Source organism: Populus alba, chromosome 4 (genome assembly GCF_005239225.2).
Source record: "Populus alba chromosome 4, ASM523922v2, whole genome shotgun sequence".
In the NCBI taxonomy this organism is placed as follows: Eukaryota; Viridiplantae; Streptophyta; class Magnoliopsida; order Malpighiales; family Salicaceae; genus Populus; species Populus alba.
The window spans coordinates 1,996,776-2,012,008 of NC_133287.1; the positions used below are offsets into that span (position 1 = coordinate 1,996,776).

The following is a 15,233-nucleotide window of genomic DNA, read 5'->3' on the forward strand; positions in this document are numbered from 1 at the left end:
TTTTTTCCATAACTTTTATCAAACTATTTTAAAATATTAAAAGACCCCAAATTGTTACGTCCTGGTTTCTAATATCCTGATTCCACCATTATGAGCTGGTCTGTGATTTGAAAAAAAGAAAAAGCTGCAAGTTTGATATTCAAGATTGATTTCCATAAACCCTTCAACTCAGTCTCCTAGGATTACTTAGATGATATCATGGGCTATATGGGGTTTGGCAGGAAATAGAGAAACATGATTTATGAATATCTATCTTCCTTAAAACTCTTGGTTCTCATCAATGGATCCCCTTCAAAACAATTCTATGTTTTGTGAGGGTTGCATCAAGGAGACTCGATATCCCTTTATCTTTTTGACATAGCCGCTGAAGGCCTCTAAGTTCTTTTTCATAAGGTATCTATGGGAAACATTTTTAGAGGGCTATAGTTTGTTTCAAGACTTTTCCTCAACCATTTGCAATATGTAGATGACATGTTAATATTCATCCCAGCAGATATTGACCATTTACTTCAAATTAAAAGAATTCTAAGATGGTTTGCTTTAAGTTCAGGCCTTCACATTAATTTCCATAAAAGCTTTATTATTGGTGTCAATATAGAAGACCATTTATGTTTGATTTTGACTAGGACTATTTTCTACAAGTCTGACTCTCTTCCATGAAAATTATCTTGTCTTGCCACTAGGGGCCAATCCATCTCGCATCTCCATTTGGAAACTAGTTATAGAAATTTTTTGTAAAAGGCTTAATTAGTGGAAAGGGAGGTTGTTAAGCATGGCTGGGTGACTATGTCTCATCAAAAGTGTTCTCAACTCCCTACCTATCTATTTTATGTCAATATTCATGATGTCAAAAAGGTTATATAGATTACTTTCCTCCATCCAAGGACGATTCTTATGTTGTGGCTATACCAAGCAGAGATATTTCTGTAAGATCCAAAGGAGACTAATGATGCGTGATAAGAAACAAGAAGGCCTCAGTGTAGTCTGCCCTATGTCAAAAAATAGAGCGCTAAAATGGATTTGGAGACTTTCCCCTCCGGGTTCAAGTTTATGGAAAACCATTATTACTACTCTGTACAATTTAGTTTTTGAGAATGGGATTCCTATCTTTAACAACCACCCCTCCAAAATCTGGAGGGATATTATGAACATTCTTTAAAGATGATCATCGTGTCTTTAAAAAACACTGCAAGTTCATTGTGGGCAATGGTAGATTAACATCCTTTTAGCTAGATAACTGGATATGAGATTTCCCTCTGAAAATAGCCTTTCCTAGGTGTTGTAATCCAAATTTTGATCTATTTGCTTTTTAATCTAATTTTAAGGGGTTAAAGTTTAAAATTAAAAGATCAGGGGCTTCAATGAAAATTTTGGAAACTTGAAGGACCAACTTGGAAATGGTCATGCCCATTTCAAAATGGCACTGCTTCAAGCATACACAGTTCTTCTTCTTCCTCCTCTAACACTGCAAATCTGCTTGCAAAGAAGAGAAGAAATTAAAATGCTAGCATCTTAGTCCTATCAAAACACAAAAGATCAATCCTTATCTTCATGATGATCACAACCCGGGGAGATAAGGATTGAATATTGCGTCCGAGTCCTGGTAGCTAGGAAACCAACTCCCCAAGCCATGCTTATCAGGAGGAGAGACGTAGGCTGAGGCAGAGAAGGGTGATCCCTATAAATACCAAGGGAATCAACAATCACAAGGGAGGAGGAAAAATCCAGAGGAGAAAAGCAGAAAACAGGAGGAGAAAAATCTAGAAAAAGAAAAAACCCAAAAACATAGGGGGATTTAGAATACAAAAAAAAAGGTTGAGAGATATACAGAGGGAGAAGAGGAGAAAACAGGGAAATAAAGAGAGAGAGAGAGAGAGAGAGAGAGAGAGAGAGAACTGAAAAAACACGATACAAAGGCAAGAAGAAGGGTAGAAACAGAGAGAGGGAAGCACCAATCAGACAAGGAATCGTCACCTTGCGTCTTCGTCTCAAGTAGCATGCCCAAGCAAGACTACTTTCTCCTGCCCTGTTTTGCATTTTTGATTAGTTTACGCATGCCTGCTGCCTAGCCAAGCCACTAGCTTGGGCCAATGACCAGGCTGAGTCTAACGCAACCCATACTGGTTGGGCTAGACCCAACCCTAAAAAAATAGGGGGCCGAGTCTAGTCTTTAGGCCGAGCCAACCCAAATTGTGTTTACTAACCCTTATATCTTGACTATAATTTTTATACTCATTCTAGTTTGATATTTGGCCAAACGAACCCCTTCTCGATAACAAAAAATTTCAAAAATATTTGGGGATCTTCGTTGATTTATTTGTGGGCCCCTTATGCTTTGATTTTTTTTTCTTTGCATTTTGTATTTTTTTCAGCTATGTGCTCAATCTGTGGACTATTACTATTAAATGCAAATTTGTCGTGTAGTGCTCTTTTTTTTTTTTTTTTTTAATTTCCATCTAAAAAGGGAAAATAATAATAAAGGATAAACCAAAAAGGACATAGCATACAAAAACTCTTATTCAAATTCAATTTTTTGCAAAATTATTCACTGACACTAGAGTTAAGAATATCTCAACTTTTTGGGTTTGTGCAATATTTACCAACGCCAGAGTTGAAAATATTTGTATGAACTGTTCATTGACGCTAGAGTCAGGAACATGATAGGAAGAATAAAAAAAAGGAGAACAATAAAATGGAGAACATATTCTTAGCAATTTTAGATAAAACCAGCAATGTGGTTTGTCTCAAGTAGGACGACTAAAGGATGATAACATCTTTCCTTTCGCATAACCAGTCCCGTACCGTTAGAATCTCTACTGGCCATTTAGGATTCCTAGTGACCATAATATTATGTGGTGACTCCTTGAATTAGACCTTTTCTCTCAAAGAACAAGATGTTAGATATCTGTTTTTTTTTTTCCAGCCAAGAAATTTTTAATCAGTCATCCCAATGTCCAAGTGTGATACTAGGCTATATCTTTTGTCTTACTCAAAAATTGCTTTGGTGGCTAACATTGGTAGATGGATCAGTGGTATCTGGATATGGTCTTTGCAATGGTGTTGCCTTCAGTTCCAATTTGAAGAAGAGCAGTTATCACTATTATCATCCTCATTGGATTCCAAGACTATGCTATGCTTTAGGCTGGATAAGAAAATTTAGGTGTTCAATACAGTTTTACTCTTCAGAGTAAAATCCTGTTCCAATATGATGGATCAGCTGCTCTACAATGGTGCCCAACCATTCCAGTCTTCAGTTTGGACAAAACAAGCCCCACCAAAACTGCAATTATTCCTCTAGTTTGTTGTTCAAGACAAAGTATCTGCTGAAAATTTCTTGTTTCAGCATGACTTCCTTACCCTTCAAGAATCAAGATGTGTATTTTGCAATAAGCTTGAAATCTTCAAGTCACCTCTTTATCCATTGCCAGTTTGCTTGGAATCTTTGGATGAAATTCCTTTCAATATGGGGTATTAGCAGTGTTTTCCCAAAATATATTGAGGATATGTGCTACCAATGGTTATCCATGGTGAAAGGAAAACAACAAAATCTCTTATGGAAACTTCTTTTCTTTGCGTTGCATGGAATCTTTGGCTTCATCGAAATAATGTCATCTTTAATGGTGCTGCCCCAAACCTTCAAAACTGTTTTTCCAAGGTCCTTCGAAGTTTCTCATTAATTATGGCTGAGGCTTGATTCCAATTCTTTAGACCTCAATGGCGAGAATGTTCATAGCAGTTGTAATGCCAACGGTTCTGCAGAACGGAGGAGCTGATTTCAATTGTCTTTTCTTTTCTTTTGCCCCCATTTTTTCCTTCCCCTGTTTCAAAACCTCAAAAGCTTATCTTTTTAGCCATTTTCTTAATAATACTATGGACTATTATCTAAAAAAAAAAAAAAAAACTAGAAGTATCTCAAAACTCTAATTGACAGATAATTGCAAATGTAAATCCCTTCGTCGAAAAAACATTTTGTAGAAAATTCAAAGAAATGTTCACACACAAGGAGAGCAGAGAGCAACGCGGCAAAGAACAGTGATTGATAATGACTCTCCGTCCACTAGCATTGCAACCCACGCATTACGTTGAAGACTTGTGTCTCCTTTAGCACTTCTGTTGCCATCCAACAATAGTTTTCACGAAACAAATTTCCACAAATTAATTTGATTAGGATTCTTCATATCTTTTTCCATGTTCTCATTGAATTTTTGATGGGTCAGTTCTGCACAACAATGGAGTAGTTTTGAAAGTTGATCGAGACCTTTAGCTCGTACCTATTTTTACAGTGAATGCAAGCATTATTTACTTCATTGACTTAAATCTTCATATATTCGCAGGGCTAGTAGCAAAAATAAGAGCTGCTGGCTAGAAAACTTGATCACCAAAAATGAAGTCTCTCAATTTCTTCATAGCTCTACTCTCCTTGCTTAGCCTTGCTACTATCACTAAATCACAGGACCCTTCTTATCTCTATCATGTATGCAGTAACGAGACAACTTACACGAGAAACAGCACTTACCAAGCCAATTTAAATCTCCTTCTTTCTTCACTTGTGTCCAATGCAACCCGCAATAATCTTAATGGATTCTACAACTCCTCTATAGGGCTGGACCCTGATGATGTTTATGGCCTGTTTCTTTGCCGTGGCGACGTTAGCAAAAATGCTTGCCATAATTGTGTAGCCTTGGCTGCCGAAGAGGCAATCCAACGTTGCCCAGTTGAAAAAGTGGTCATTTTATGGTACGATTTGTGCCTCTTGCGCTACTCAAACAGGGCTTTTTTCTCTACCATGGACCAAGACCCAGGAGTGACCTTAGTTAACACTCAGAATATCGCGGACGAACCTGAACGTTTTAACCGGCTAGTGGCTACCACCATGAATGATACAGCCACTCGGGCTACAAGTGTTCCTTCAGGAGCTAAAAAGTTCGCAGTTAAAGAAGTATCTTTTAAAGAGTTTCAAAACTTGTACAGCCTTGTTCAGTGCACACCGGACTTGTCAAGCTCGGATTGTAATCGATGTCTTAGGATAGCTATTTCTACTTTGCCCAGTTGTTGTAGCCAAAAGCCAGGAGCAAGAGTCCTGTATCCAAGTTGTAATATTCGGTATGAAATCTATGAGTTTTATAATAAAACAGCGGTGGCGGCAGAGTCACCACCTCCTCCTCCGCCCGAGATTCGTGCTCCTCCTCCCTCTCCAGTGTCGGGATCAAAAGGTAAAGTTGTTTTTTTTTTGTCCAGATTAATTAATGGAACCAAAAATCTTTATTTGGTTTCAATTTAGACAATTGATTATAGTAGTTCTTCCATTCATGATCAATCCATTTTTTTTTTCTTAGTTTTGATTTGTAAAAAAAAAAAAACCGAGACAGAGGGACACGTATTAGAATTTTTATTGTAATTTTACAAAAACAATTGAAAAAGAATTAGAAAAAAAAAATAAAAAGCCAGTTAATCTTTTTTAAATTTAATACTTTTTTCCGATTATAAATAAAAAAATAATTTATTTTCTTGTAAGAAGACAAAAAAAAAAAATTCTTTTTGTTAAATCTTTTACATATTTCAGTTATGAAAAAACAATTAGCTAATACTGTAGCAATGATTTGAGTCTTCTTATAAATGAACAGATTTTGTAACACTATTCAATAAAGGATTAGGTAATAGATTTATTGATGAAACATGATTGATGGTGATAAATGAATGATATTTTGATTTAATTTCTCATGAAAAGTTTTGATTGTATATGTTCGAGCTTTTCTATCTCTTAAATAAAATTTATTTCATTTCTAGCATTTTTCTTTAGTTTTTTTTTAAATGTCAACATAAGTAAATAAAATCCCAACATGAATAAATCTTTTATGGTGGTAAATAAATAAAAAAAGGTATAATATATTTAAAGAAATAACTAATGATTGAAACATTTTTGTTTGCATTCAGGAAAAGTCCGTGTCTCAACAGTTGTGATTATTGCCATTGTCGTTCCTGTTGGTGTTTCTATTGCGCTTTTCTGCCTGGGTTTCTGTTTCCTGAGAAGAAGGGGAAGAAAGAACAGAGATTCGGTGAAAGAAAATGATGGTAAAGAACATAAGATTTTTTTTTTTTTTTTTTACTTTAATTGGAAAAAAGCAGTGTCTTTTCTGTTGTGTACTCTGCCGATGTTGCACGATAATATTCTCAAAAACTCAATCGAAGATCTACCTGTGCTGTGTAGGTGGAGATGAGATTTCAACTGAGGAGTCCTTGCAATTTGATTTGAGTACTATAGAAGCTGCCACAAACAATTTCTCCCCCGATAACAAGTTAGGCGAAGGAGGGTTTGGCGAGGTTTTCAAGGTAGGCAATTTGCAATGCATTTACATTCTGAAGAACCGAAAAGCTTGTTGCTTTAGGATTTAAGAAATTATGAAAAATTGTTTGCTCAACCATTGGTGAAAGTGCATTCTCAGGGAACATTTCCTAATGGACAACACATAGCTGTGAAGAGGCTATCAAAATATTCTGGACAAGGTGCCGCACAATTTAAGAATGAGGTCCTGTTGATAGCCAAGCTTCAACACAGGAATCTAGTCAGGCTGTTGGGCTATTGCCTGCAAGGGGAAGAGAAGATATTAATCTATGAATTTGTTCCAAACAAGAGCCTCGACTACTTCCTATTTGGTATGGCTTTTCGTAACATATATTTTGCGTGTGATCCATCCTGATTATTTATTTTTCTTAGCTCCATCCTGATTATTTAATTTTTTATATAAATACATGAAGATCCTGCAAGACAAGGACTGTTGGATTGGTTAAGTCGTTACAAAATCATAGGGGGGATTGCTCGAGGTCTCCTTTATCTTCACGAAGATTCCCGTCTCCGAATCATCCACCGTGATCTTAAAGCAAGCAATGTTTTGTTGGATGGGGAAATGAATGCCAGGATTGCAGATTTTGGTATGGCAAAGATTTTTGGAGTTGATCAAACTCAAGGAGTTACAAGCCGAATCGCCGGAACATTGTAAGTTCTTTTCAGGCCTAAATTCTATATATTGTTCGTCTACACTATCGTTTATTAAACCCTTTTCTTTAGTGAAGCATATCTTCATCCATGTTGTTAAAACATTATAAAAAGAGAATTTACAAAAAAAAAAAAAAAAAACAAGAGGCTATAACAAATAACTACGGTTAACAAACTCTTAAAAACATATTCAAGTTGTCCTATTATATTTCTTTTTTTTACTTTCTATATTTAAATTTAAGATGAGAATTTATTAAATTTTTCAAATTACGTAATGATAATGTGAAAAGAGCACCCTTACAATTACTTAAAAAAAAAAAAGACTTTGCATTTATTGTCGATGTTATTTTTCTGTGATCGATGCTGATTGTTGGACACTCTAGTGGTTACATGGCTCCGGAGTACGCAATGCAAGGACAGTACTCTGTTAAGTCAGACGTTTATAGCTTTGGTGTCTTGATACTCGAGATTATCAGCGGCAAAAAGAACAGCAGTTTCTATCAATCAGACAATGGACTGTGCCTTGTGAACTATGTAAGAGAAAATTAAGTGCACAAATTTAATTTTATTTATGCCAAACTCAACTACTCATCTTAAAAGGGGAGAAAAAGAAGAATGTTACCTAACATAGCTGCTGATTGTTTCAGGCATGGAAGCAATGGAAAATTGGGGCAGCAATGGAACTAGTGGATCCAAGCTTAGGAGATTCTTACTCCAGAAATGAGATCACTAGATGCCTCCATATTGCCTTGCTGTGTGTCCAAGAAGATCCAAACGATAGACCCACATTGACATCAGTAGTTCTCATGCTCACTAGCTTCTCGATATCGCTACCATTGCTTCGAGAGCCGTCAAGCTTTGAGCAAAGCATGACCATCTCAAGCTTGCCATTAACAGAGCTGGAGTCTGACAAATCTAATATCAAGTCGAAGCCTTTGTCCGTGAATGATGTGTCTATCACAGAACTATATCCTCGTTAATGCGAAGAAAACAGTCTCCCAAACATGGATGCATGTTAGTTTATACAGGGGATTGGAGAACAAAATTTATGAATGCCGTATGGTCTTAAAAATCAAACAATTTATTTTTTATGAGCCTCAATGAGATGTATTTCAAAACAATAAAGCTGTTTCTAATACTTTTTAATTCTCTCTCTTGGTTCTGTATCTTTTTTCTATTTTATAAATATTGGCTGTATAACTTAAATATTATATGGTTTAAACTATTGTACTTGGTTGGAGAATCTTATTTAAGATGTGTTCGAAAGTCTTTAAAGTTTAAACCAAACAAATGTCTACGCGACTTACTCTATTGCCTTTTTAGTCAAAGCGAATGTTTTTATAGTTGTTTATTAATCCTCTGAACAATCTTTAACACTTAAATTTTCCTAACCAGTGCTGGATCATTTTTTTTTTTCCAATGAATATATTTATAAAGTACGAGTTGAACACGCCAAGTGTACTTAACTCAATCCTTTTGAGGTTATGCATGCCTAGAACCTATCAAGTATACTTGATTTGTAACTTGTATTAGGCATTTGCCCATAAAGGTAGAATACATGATGTTGAATTAACATGGAAGTTAGTTAATTAGTTAGTTATACATGATATTATTATATTTATATAAATATATATTTATTATTAATAAAAAATTTAATTTATTTATAATATTATAAATCTAGAGTAAAAATAAAATTCATGAGATAAAAATATTTTATAAAAAAATTTATAAAATTATTATAATTATAAATGTAGAAGCATCTCAAAACTGTAATTGATAGATAATTGCAAATGTAAATCCCTTAGTCGAAAAAACATTTTGTAGAAAATTCAAAAAATGTGTACCAGGAAAGCAGAGAGCAACACGGCAAAGAACAGTGATTGATAATGACTCTCTCCGTCCACTAGCATTGCAACCCACGCATTACGTTGAAGACTCGAGTCCCCTTGAAAGTTTAAAAGGTCAGTTCTAAACAATAATGGAGTAGCTTTGAAAGTTAATCAAGACCATTAGCACGTACCTTTTTTTCTCCCATTAAAAGCGCTAGCAAACAGTGAATGCAGCATTATTTCTTCGTTGACTTGATTCAGTCTTCATATTTTGGCTGGGATAGGTGAAAAAATAAGAGCTGCTCGCTGCTAGAGAACTTGATCAACAAAACAAAAATGAAGTCTCTCAATTTCTTCATAGTCATACTCTCCTCGCTTAGCCTTGCTACTATCACTAAATCACAGGACCCTTCTTATCTCTATCATTCATGCAGTAACGACACAACTTACACGAGAAACAGCACTTACCAAGCCAATTTAAATCTCCTTCTTTCTTCACTTGTGTCCAATGCAACCCGCAATAATCTTAATGGATTCTACAACTCCTCTTTAGGGCTGGACCCTGATGATGTTTATGGCCTGTTCCTTTGCCGTGGCGACGTTAACAAAAATGCTTGCCATAATTGTGTCGCCTTGGCTTCCAAAGACGCAATCCAACGTTGCCCTGTTGAAAAAGTGGTCGTTTTATGGTACGATTTGTGCCTCTTGCGCTACTCAAACAGGGCTTTTTTCGCTACCATGGACCAAGACCCTGGAGTGTTCCTGTTTAAATCTGATCAGAATATCGCAGACGAACCTGAACGTTTTAACCGGCTAGTGGCAACCACCATGAATGATACAGTCACGCGGGCTACAATTGCTACTTCAGGAGGTAAAAAGTTTGCAGTCGAAGAAGTATATTTTACCAAGTCTCTAAACTTGTACAGCCTTGCGCAGTGCACACCGGACTTGTCAAGCTCGGATTGTAATCGATGTCTTAGGATAGCTACTTCTATTTTGCCTAGTTGCTGTAGCCAAAAGCCAGGAGCAAGCATCCTATATCCAAGTTGTAATGTCCGGTATGAAACCTTTAAGTTTTATAATATGACAACGGTTGCGGCAAAGCCACCACCTCCTCCTCCTCCCACTCCATTGACAAGACCAAAAGGTAAAGTTGGTTTGATTTTTTATTTTTTTTTGCTTTGTCCAAATTAATTATTTGGACCAACATAGTCTTTATTTGGTTTCAATTTAAACAATTGATTATAGCAGTCCTTCCTTCATGATCAAGCAAATTTTTTTGTTGCTAATTTTGACTTGTAAAAAAAAGAGACACGTATTAGGTTTTTTATTATAACTTAAAAAAACGATTAAAAAATTAAACTCAATTCCTTTTCCAATTATTTATTTATGGCATATATCTAAGAAAAATTAATTTTTTTTAATTCTCACTAGAAAAATAATTTATTATTTTATAATTAAGAAGACGAAAATTAAAGATTAAATATTGCTTATAATTGATTTTGTTTAATTTTTTACTTATTTCTGTTATGAAAAAGTAATTAGTTGCAATCTTCTGGGTCTTGTAAATCACCAGATAGTCTAACATTATTCAAAGATGGATTGGGAAATGGATTTATTGATGAAACATGCTGTGATTCTTATTTTCTGAACGTCCAAAATTATTATTAGAACTTCAAATATATCGTGAAGAATAAATTAAGCAATTAATTAGCTGACTGAATTATTGTGCACTGCATATGATTGACACCTTTTTGTTTTAATTCAGGAAGAGGCCATGTTTCAATAATTGTGATTGTAGCCATTGTCATTCCCATTGCTGTTTCTATGATGCTTTTCTGCATGGGGTTCGGTTTCCTGAGAAGAAGGGCAAGAAAAAACAGAGTTTCCTTGCCAGAAAAAGATGGTAAAGAACATTAGAAATCTTTTCTAATTGGAACAAAACAGTGTATGACTGTTGTGTGCTCTGCCGATGTTAGATAATAATATTCTCAAAAACTCAATCGAAGATCTATCTGTGTTGTGTAGATGGAGATGAGATTTCAACAGTGGAGTCCTTGCAATTTGATTTGAGTTCTATAGAAGCTGCCACAAACAATTTCTCCCCTGATAACAAGTTAGGTGAAGGAGGATTTGGTGAGGTTTACAAGGTAAGCAATTTGCAATGCATTTAAATTTTGAAGAACCGAAAAGACCTTGTTGCATTAGGATTAAAGAAATTACGAAAAATTGCTTGCTCAACCATTGATGAAATTAGTGCATTCTCAGGGAACACTTCCTAATGGACAACAAATAGCTGTGAAGAGACTATCAAAATATTCTGGACAAGGTGAAGCAGAATTTAAGAATGAGGTCCTGTTGATAGCCAAGCTTCAACACAGAAATCTAGTCAGGCTATTGGGCTTTTGCCTGCAAGGGGCAGAGAAGATACTAATCTATGAGTTTGTTCCCAACAAGAGCCTCGACCACTTCCTATTTGGTTTGACTTTTCTTTACCAATATTTTGCGTGTGATGCATCCTGATTATTTATCTTTCTTAGCTCCATTCTGATTTTTTTTTTTTTTGATAAACACATGAAGATCCTGCAAAACAAGGACTGTTGGATTGGTCAATTCGGTGCAAAATCATAGGGGGGATTGCTCGAGGTCTCCTTTATCTTCACGAAGATTCCCGCCTCCGAATCATCCACCGTGATCTTAAAGCAAGCAATGTTTTGTTGGACGGGGAAATGAATCCCAGGATTGCAGATTTTGGTATGGCAAAGATTTTTGGAGGGGATCAAAGTCAAGGAATTACAAACCGAATCGCTGGAACATTGTAAGTACTTTTAAGGCCTAAATTCTATATTTTGTTCGTCTACACTATCGTTCATGAAACCCTTATCTTTAGTGAAGCATATCTTCATCCATGTTGTTAAAACATTATCAAAAGAGAAGTTACATAAAAGAAGAGGATATATATAACAAATTTCTTTCAAGATTTAATTCTTAAGATGAGAATTTATTTAATTTTTCAAAGTACGCTAAAGATAATGTGGAAAGTGCTCCTAACATGAGGAAACCTGTCTTAATTCACTTGTATGTTGATCCGAGCATGGGGAAACCTATCTTCGAATTAAAAAAAAAATTGTTCATATATTTAACATACATGTTAAAAACTATATAAGGTCATGCCTAGCTTATTGTTGACATTCGACCAATAACATATATCGATAATCAATTGTTGTGCTTTTTTTTTTTTTTTTTTTCTAAATGATATAGGCTAAATCTACGAGTCATTAATTTTCAGATTTGATTCGACAATCCATGTAAGATGCCAAAATCACTTGAAAGTAGGAAAACTGATTCAGTTTCAATTAGCTATATATGGTAAATATTGAAGGGATTAATTGTTGATGTTCTTTTTCTGTAATCGATGCTGACTGTTGGATATACTCTAGTGGTTACATGTCTCCGGAGTACGCAATGCACGGACAGTACTCCGTTAAGTCAGACGTGTATAGTTTCGGTGTCTTGATACTCGAGATTATCAGTGGCAAAAAGAACAGCAGTTTCTATCAATCAGACAATGGCATGGACCTTCTAAGCTATGTAAGAGAAAATTAATTGAACACATTTTTATTTTATTTATGCCAAGATCAACGACGGGGAGAATAAGAGAATGTTTCTGAACATAGCTATTGATGGTTGCAGGCATGGAAACAATGGACAAATGGGACAGCACTGGAACTAATGGATGCAACCTTAGGAGATTCTTACTCCAGAAACGAGATCACTAGATGCCTCCATATTGCCTTATTGTGTGTTCAAGAAGATCCAAAAAATAGACCAACATTGACAACAATAGTTCTCATGCTCACTAGTTTCTCTGTAACGCTACCATTGCCTCGGAAGCCGGCATATTGTGTGCAAAGCAGGACCGGCTCGAGCTTACCAATAAGAGGGCTGGAGTCTGATCGATCTACTTCCACGTCGAAGTCTTTGTCCGTGAATGATATGTCTATCACAGAACTATATCCTCGTTAATGCAAAGAAATGAATCTTCAAAACAGGCATGCATGTTAGTTTATACAGAGGGTAGGAGGAGAAAATTTATGAAAGCTGTAAAGTCTTAAAAATCGAACAATTTTTTTTTTATGAGCCTCTTGGTTCACTATGATAAATTTTCTTCCCAAAACAATTCAATGGAGAGCGCTTGTTCTTGCATTGTATGAACGCTTTTGTTCAGTATGACCTTGACGCTTTTGTTGATTGTGTTCTCCAAAATTCAAAAAATGCAAAAATTTCCTAAAAATAAATTCACTTTTTTATATTTTTTTACCCTTTCGCCTTTTGTTTGCACATTGATTTAAAAAAAAAAATCAAACAATGAAAAAATTAAAAAGAAAATAAGAACGAGGATAAAAATTAAAAACAAAGAGGTAATAATTTAAACATTGGAAACCTCCTCCACCACAACATCTCCCACTACCGCCATCTTCAGTGCCTCATGACAACCACCCACTCATCACCAACCAAGTTTCAAGCTCCTCCTCCCTAATCGCAGCCAACAAACCCAGTAAGGCAACCCCTATTCCCTCCATTCACGGCAATTTCACGACAACTTCAACACCAGAAGCCACCCACCAGCCACAATGATGGAAACCCTTAGCAACAAAATCGCTTTAACAACCTATCGAGGACCCAAACCACCACAATAGCAGCCTTGATTATTATTATTATTATTTTAAAAAGAGAAAGTTGTTACATTAGAGAGAGAAAGAAGAACGGAACTTTAGGTCGCCCGATCTCCTTCTGTAAGCGGCAATGAACAACACCGCCAACACAAAAACAAAGACGAAAAGGAGGCACACCTTATAGGCGCTTCCTAGACCCGCGCAGCACATGCAACGATGAGCCAAAACTTTTGTTCTGCACTAGCACGTGGCTTCAACGCGGCTCCATTGCATCTTTTTTATCCAACCGCCTCAGCTCAACTCTAACCACCTAATGAATTTTTGAACAATTTTTAAAACATGAAAATGAAATGCTGACTTATTTCTAAGTTGGAATGGAAGAGAAGGATAAGGCCCACTAGGCCTTCCATTAATAAATTAAAGAATTGGGCATGAATGATTCAAGATTGAGAAAGCCCATCTATGCACTTGTCATCACTGGCTGATATTGGGCCAAGACTTAATTAAGGATTGAATTCAGTTGGGCCATGTTTCACATGCCCAACAAGCCCGAATTGTACCCCATTCCAGTGAAGTCAATTTTCCTTGTTGCTTTCCTGGTGCTTGATTTTCTACCAGCATTAAGTTTGTTTCCCTTTGCCACGTTACTTACAAAAGTCTTTCTAACCAAACAAGAAGGAAGATCATTTTCATGGAGGTTATTGAACCAAGAAGAGGTCAACTCCCATTGAAGAACTCCGCTGACAAGATGTGCAAGCTTTTGAGAGTAATTAAGAGCAATTGAAGACAGTTTCAGTTTCCTGGTTAAGATTTACTGAACAAAAATAAGCATGGTTTATGAAGTCATGGATAAGGTGTGAAAAAATCCATCTCATTAACATATTTCTTCACAAAAAAAGTTATATTATTTTTCTCTACTTTAGAGCATAGTTATTAAACTCGGATTGACCCGACGGGTTGACCTGGTGGATGAACTGGTTCGAGTTTGTCAAAAGACCGACCAGTGAAACGTCCCGGCCAAACCATATCGACCTGCCATGACCCTATACCTCTTTTTAATATATATATATATTTTTAGTTGGTTATTAACACTTTTTAAAAGTTCATTATATAAATATTATAAAAGTATTTTATTTTTTTTCAATGTGGGATTTTGAAACCCTTTTAATATATATATACTCTATGTTTTCCAAGAAAAAAGTTATGTTTTTTCAATGTAGGATTTGAAACCCTTTAGTATATATACTTTGTGTTTCTCAAGAAAAAAAGTTATTTTTTCAATGTGGGATTTGAAGTATTTTTGTATATATACACTATGTTTACAAGAAAAAAAGTTATGTTTTTTGAATGTGGGATAAAAAACTTTTTGGTTTAAATATTTCAACTTAAAAGGATAATATAATATCTTTTTAATGTGGAATTTGAAGCCTTTTAGTATATATATATTCTATGTTCACAAGAAAAAAGTTATGTTTTTTTTAATATGGGATTCGAAAACTCGTTAGTATATATATATATATATATATATATTCCTATGTTCCCAAAAAAAAGTTATTTTTTTCAATATGAGATTTGAAGTCATTTTATATATATATACTCTATGTTTACAAGAAAAAAATTATGTTTTTTCAATGTGAGATAAAAAATATTTTGGTTTAAATACTTCAACTTAAAAGGATAACATAATATCTTTTAAATATGAGATTTGAAGCCCTTTAGTATATATATTCTATG

At 35.2% G+C, this 15,233-nt stretch overlaps 2 protein-coding genes and 1 long non-coding RNA gene across 3 annotated transcripts; 2 read left to right on the forward strand and 1 right to left on the reverse strand.

Moving 5' to 3' along the window:
- The first annotated feature begins 4,246 nt into the window (after nucleotides 1–4,246).
- On the forward strand, nucleotides 4,247–8,158 carry LOC118058640 (cysteine-rich receptor-like protein kinase 10). The gene is made up of 7 exons (XM_035071365.2): nucleotides 4,247–5,213; nucleotides 5,935–6,072; nucleotides 6,209–6,330; nucleotides 6,444–6,654; nucleotides 6,757–6,994; nucleotides 7,378–7,528; nucleotides 7,642–8,158. The coding sequence occupies exons 1-7, from the start codon at nucleotides 4,385–4,387 to the stop codon at nucleotides 7,972–7,974; spliced, it is 2,022 nt and encodes a 673-aa protein (XP_034927256.1). The 5' UTR covers nucleotides 4,247–4,384; the 3' UTR covers nucleotides 7,975–8,158.
- An 884-nt stretch (nucleotides 8,159–9,042) lies between these two features.
- LOC118058677 (cysteine-rich receptor-like protein kinase 10) lies at nucleotides 9,043–13,034 on the forward strand. Its single transcript, XM_035071404.2, has 7 exons — nucleotides 9,043–9,970; nucleotides 10,592–10,729; nucleotides 10,852–10,973; nucleotides 11,092–11,302; nucleotides 11,404–11,641; nucleotides 12,264–12,414; nucleotides 12,517–13,034. Exons 1-7 carry the CDS (start codon nucleotides 9,160–9,162, stop codon nucleotides 12,847–12,849), a joined length of 2,004 nt encoding a protein of 667 aa, XP_034927295.1. The 5' UTR covers nucleotides 9,043–9,159; the 3' UTR covers nucleotides 12,850–13,034.
- A 136-nt stretch (nucleotides 13,035–13,170) lies between these two features.
- On the reverse strand, nucleotides 13,171–13,825 carry LOC118058815 (uncharacterized). Its single transcript, XR_004689240.2, has 2 exons — nucleotides 13,677–13,825; nucleotides 13,171–13,495 (listed from the first exon to the last, which is right to left on the reverse strand). It is a non-coding gene; the product is annotated as an uncharacterized lncRNA (long non-coding RNA).
- Nucleotides 13,826–15,233: the final 1,408 nt, after the last annotated feature.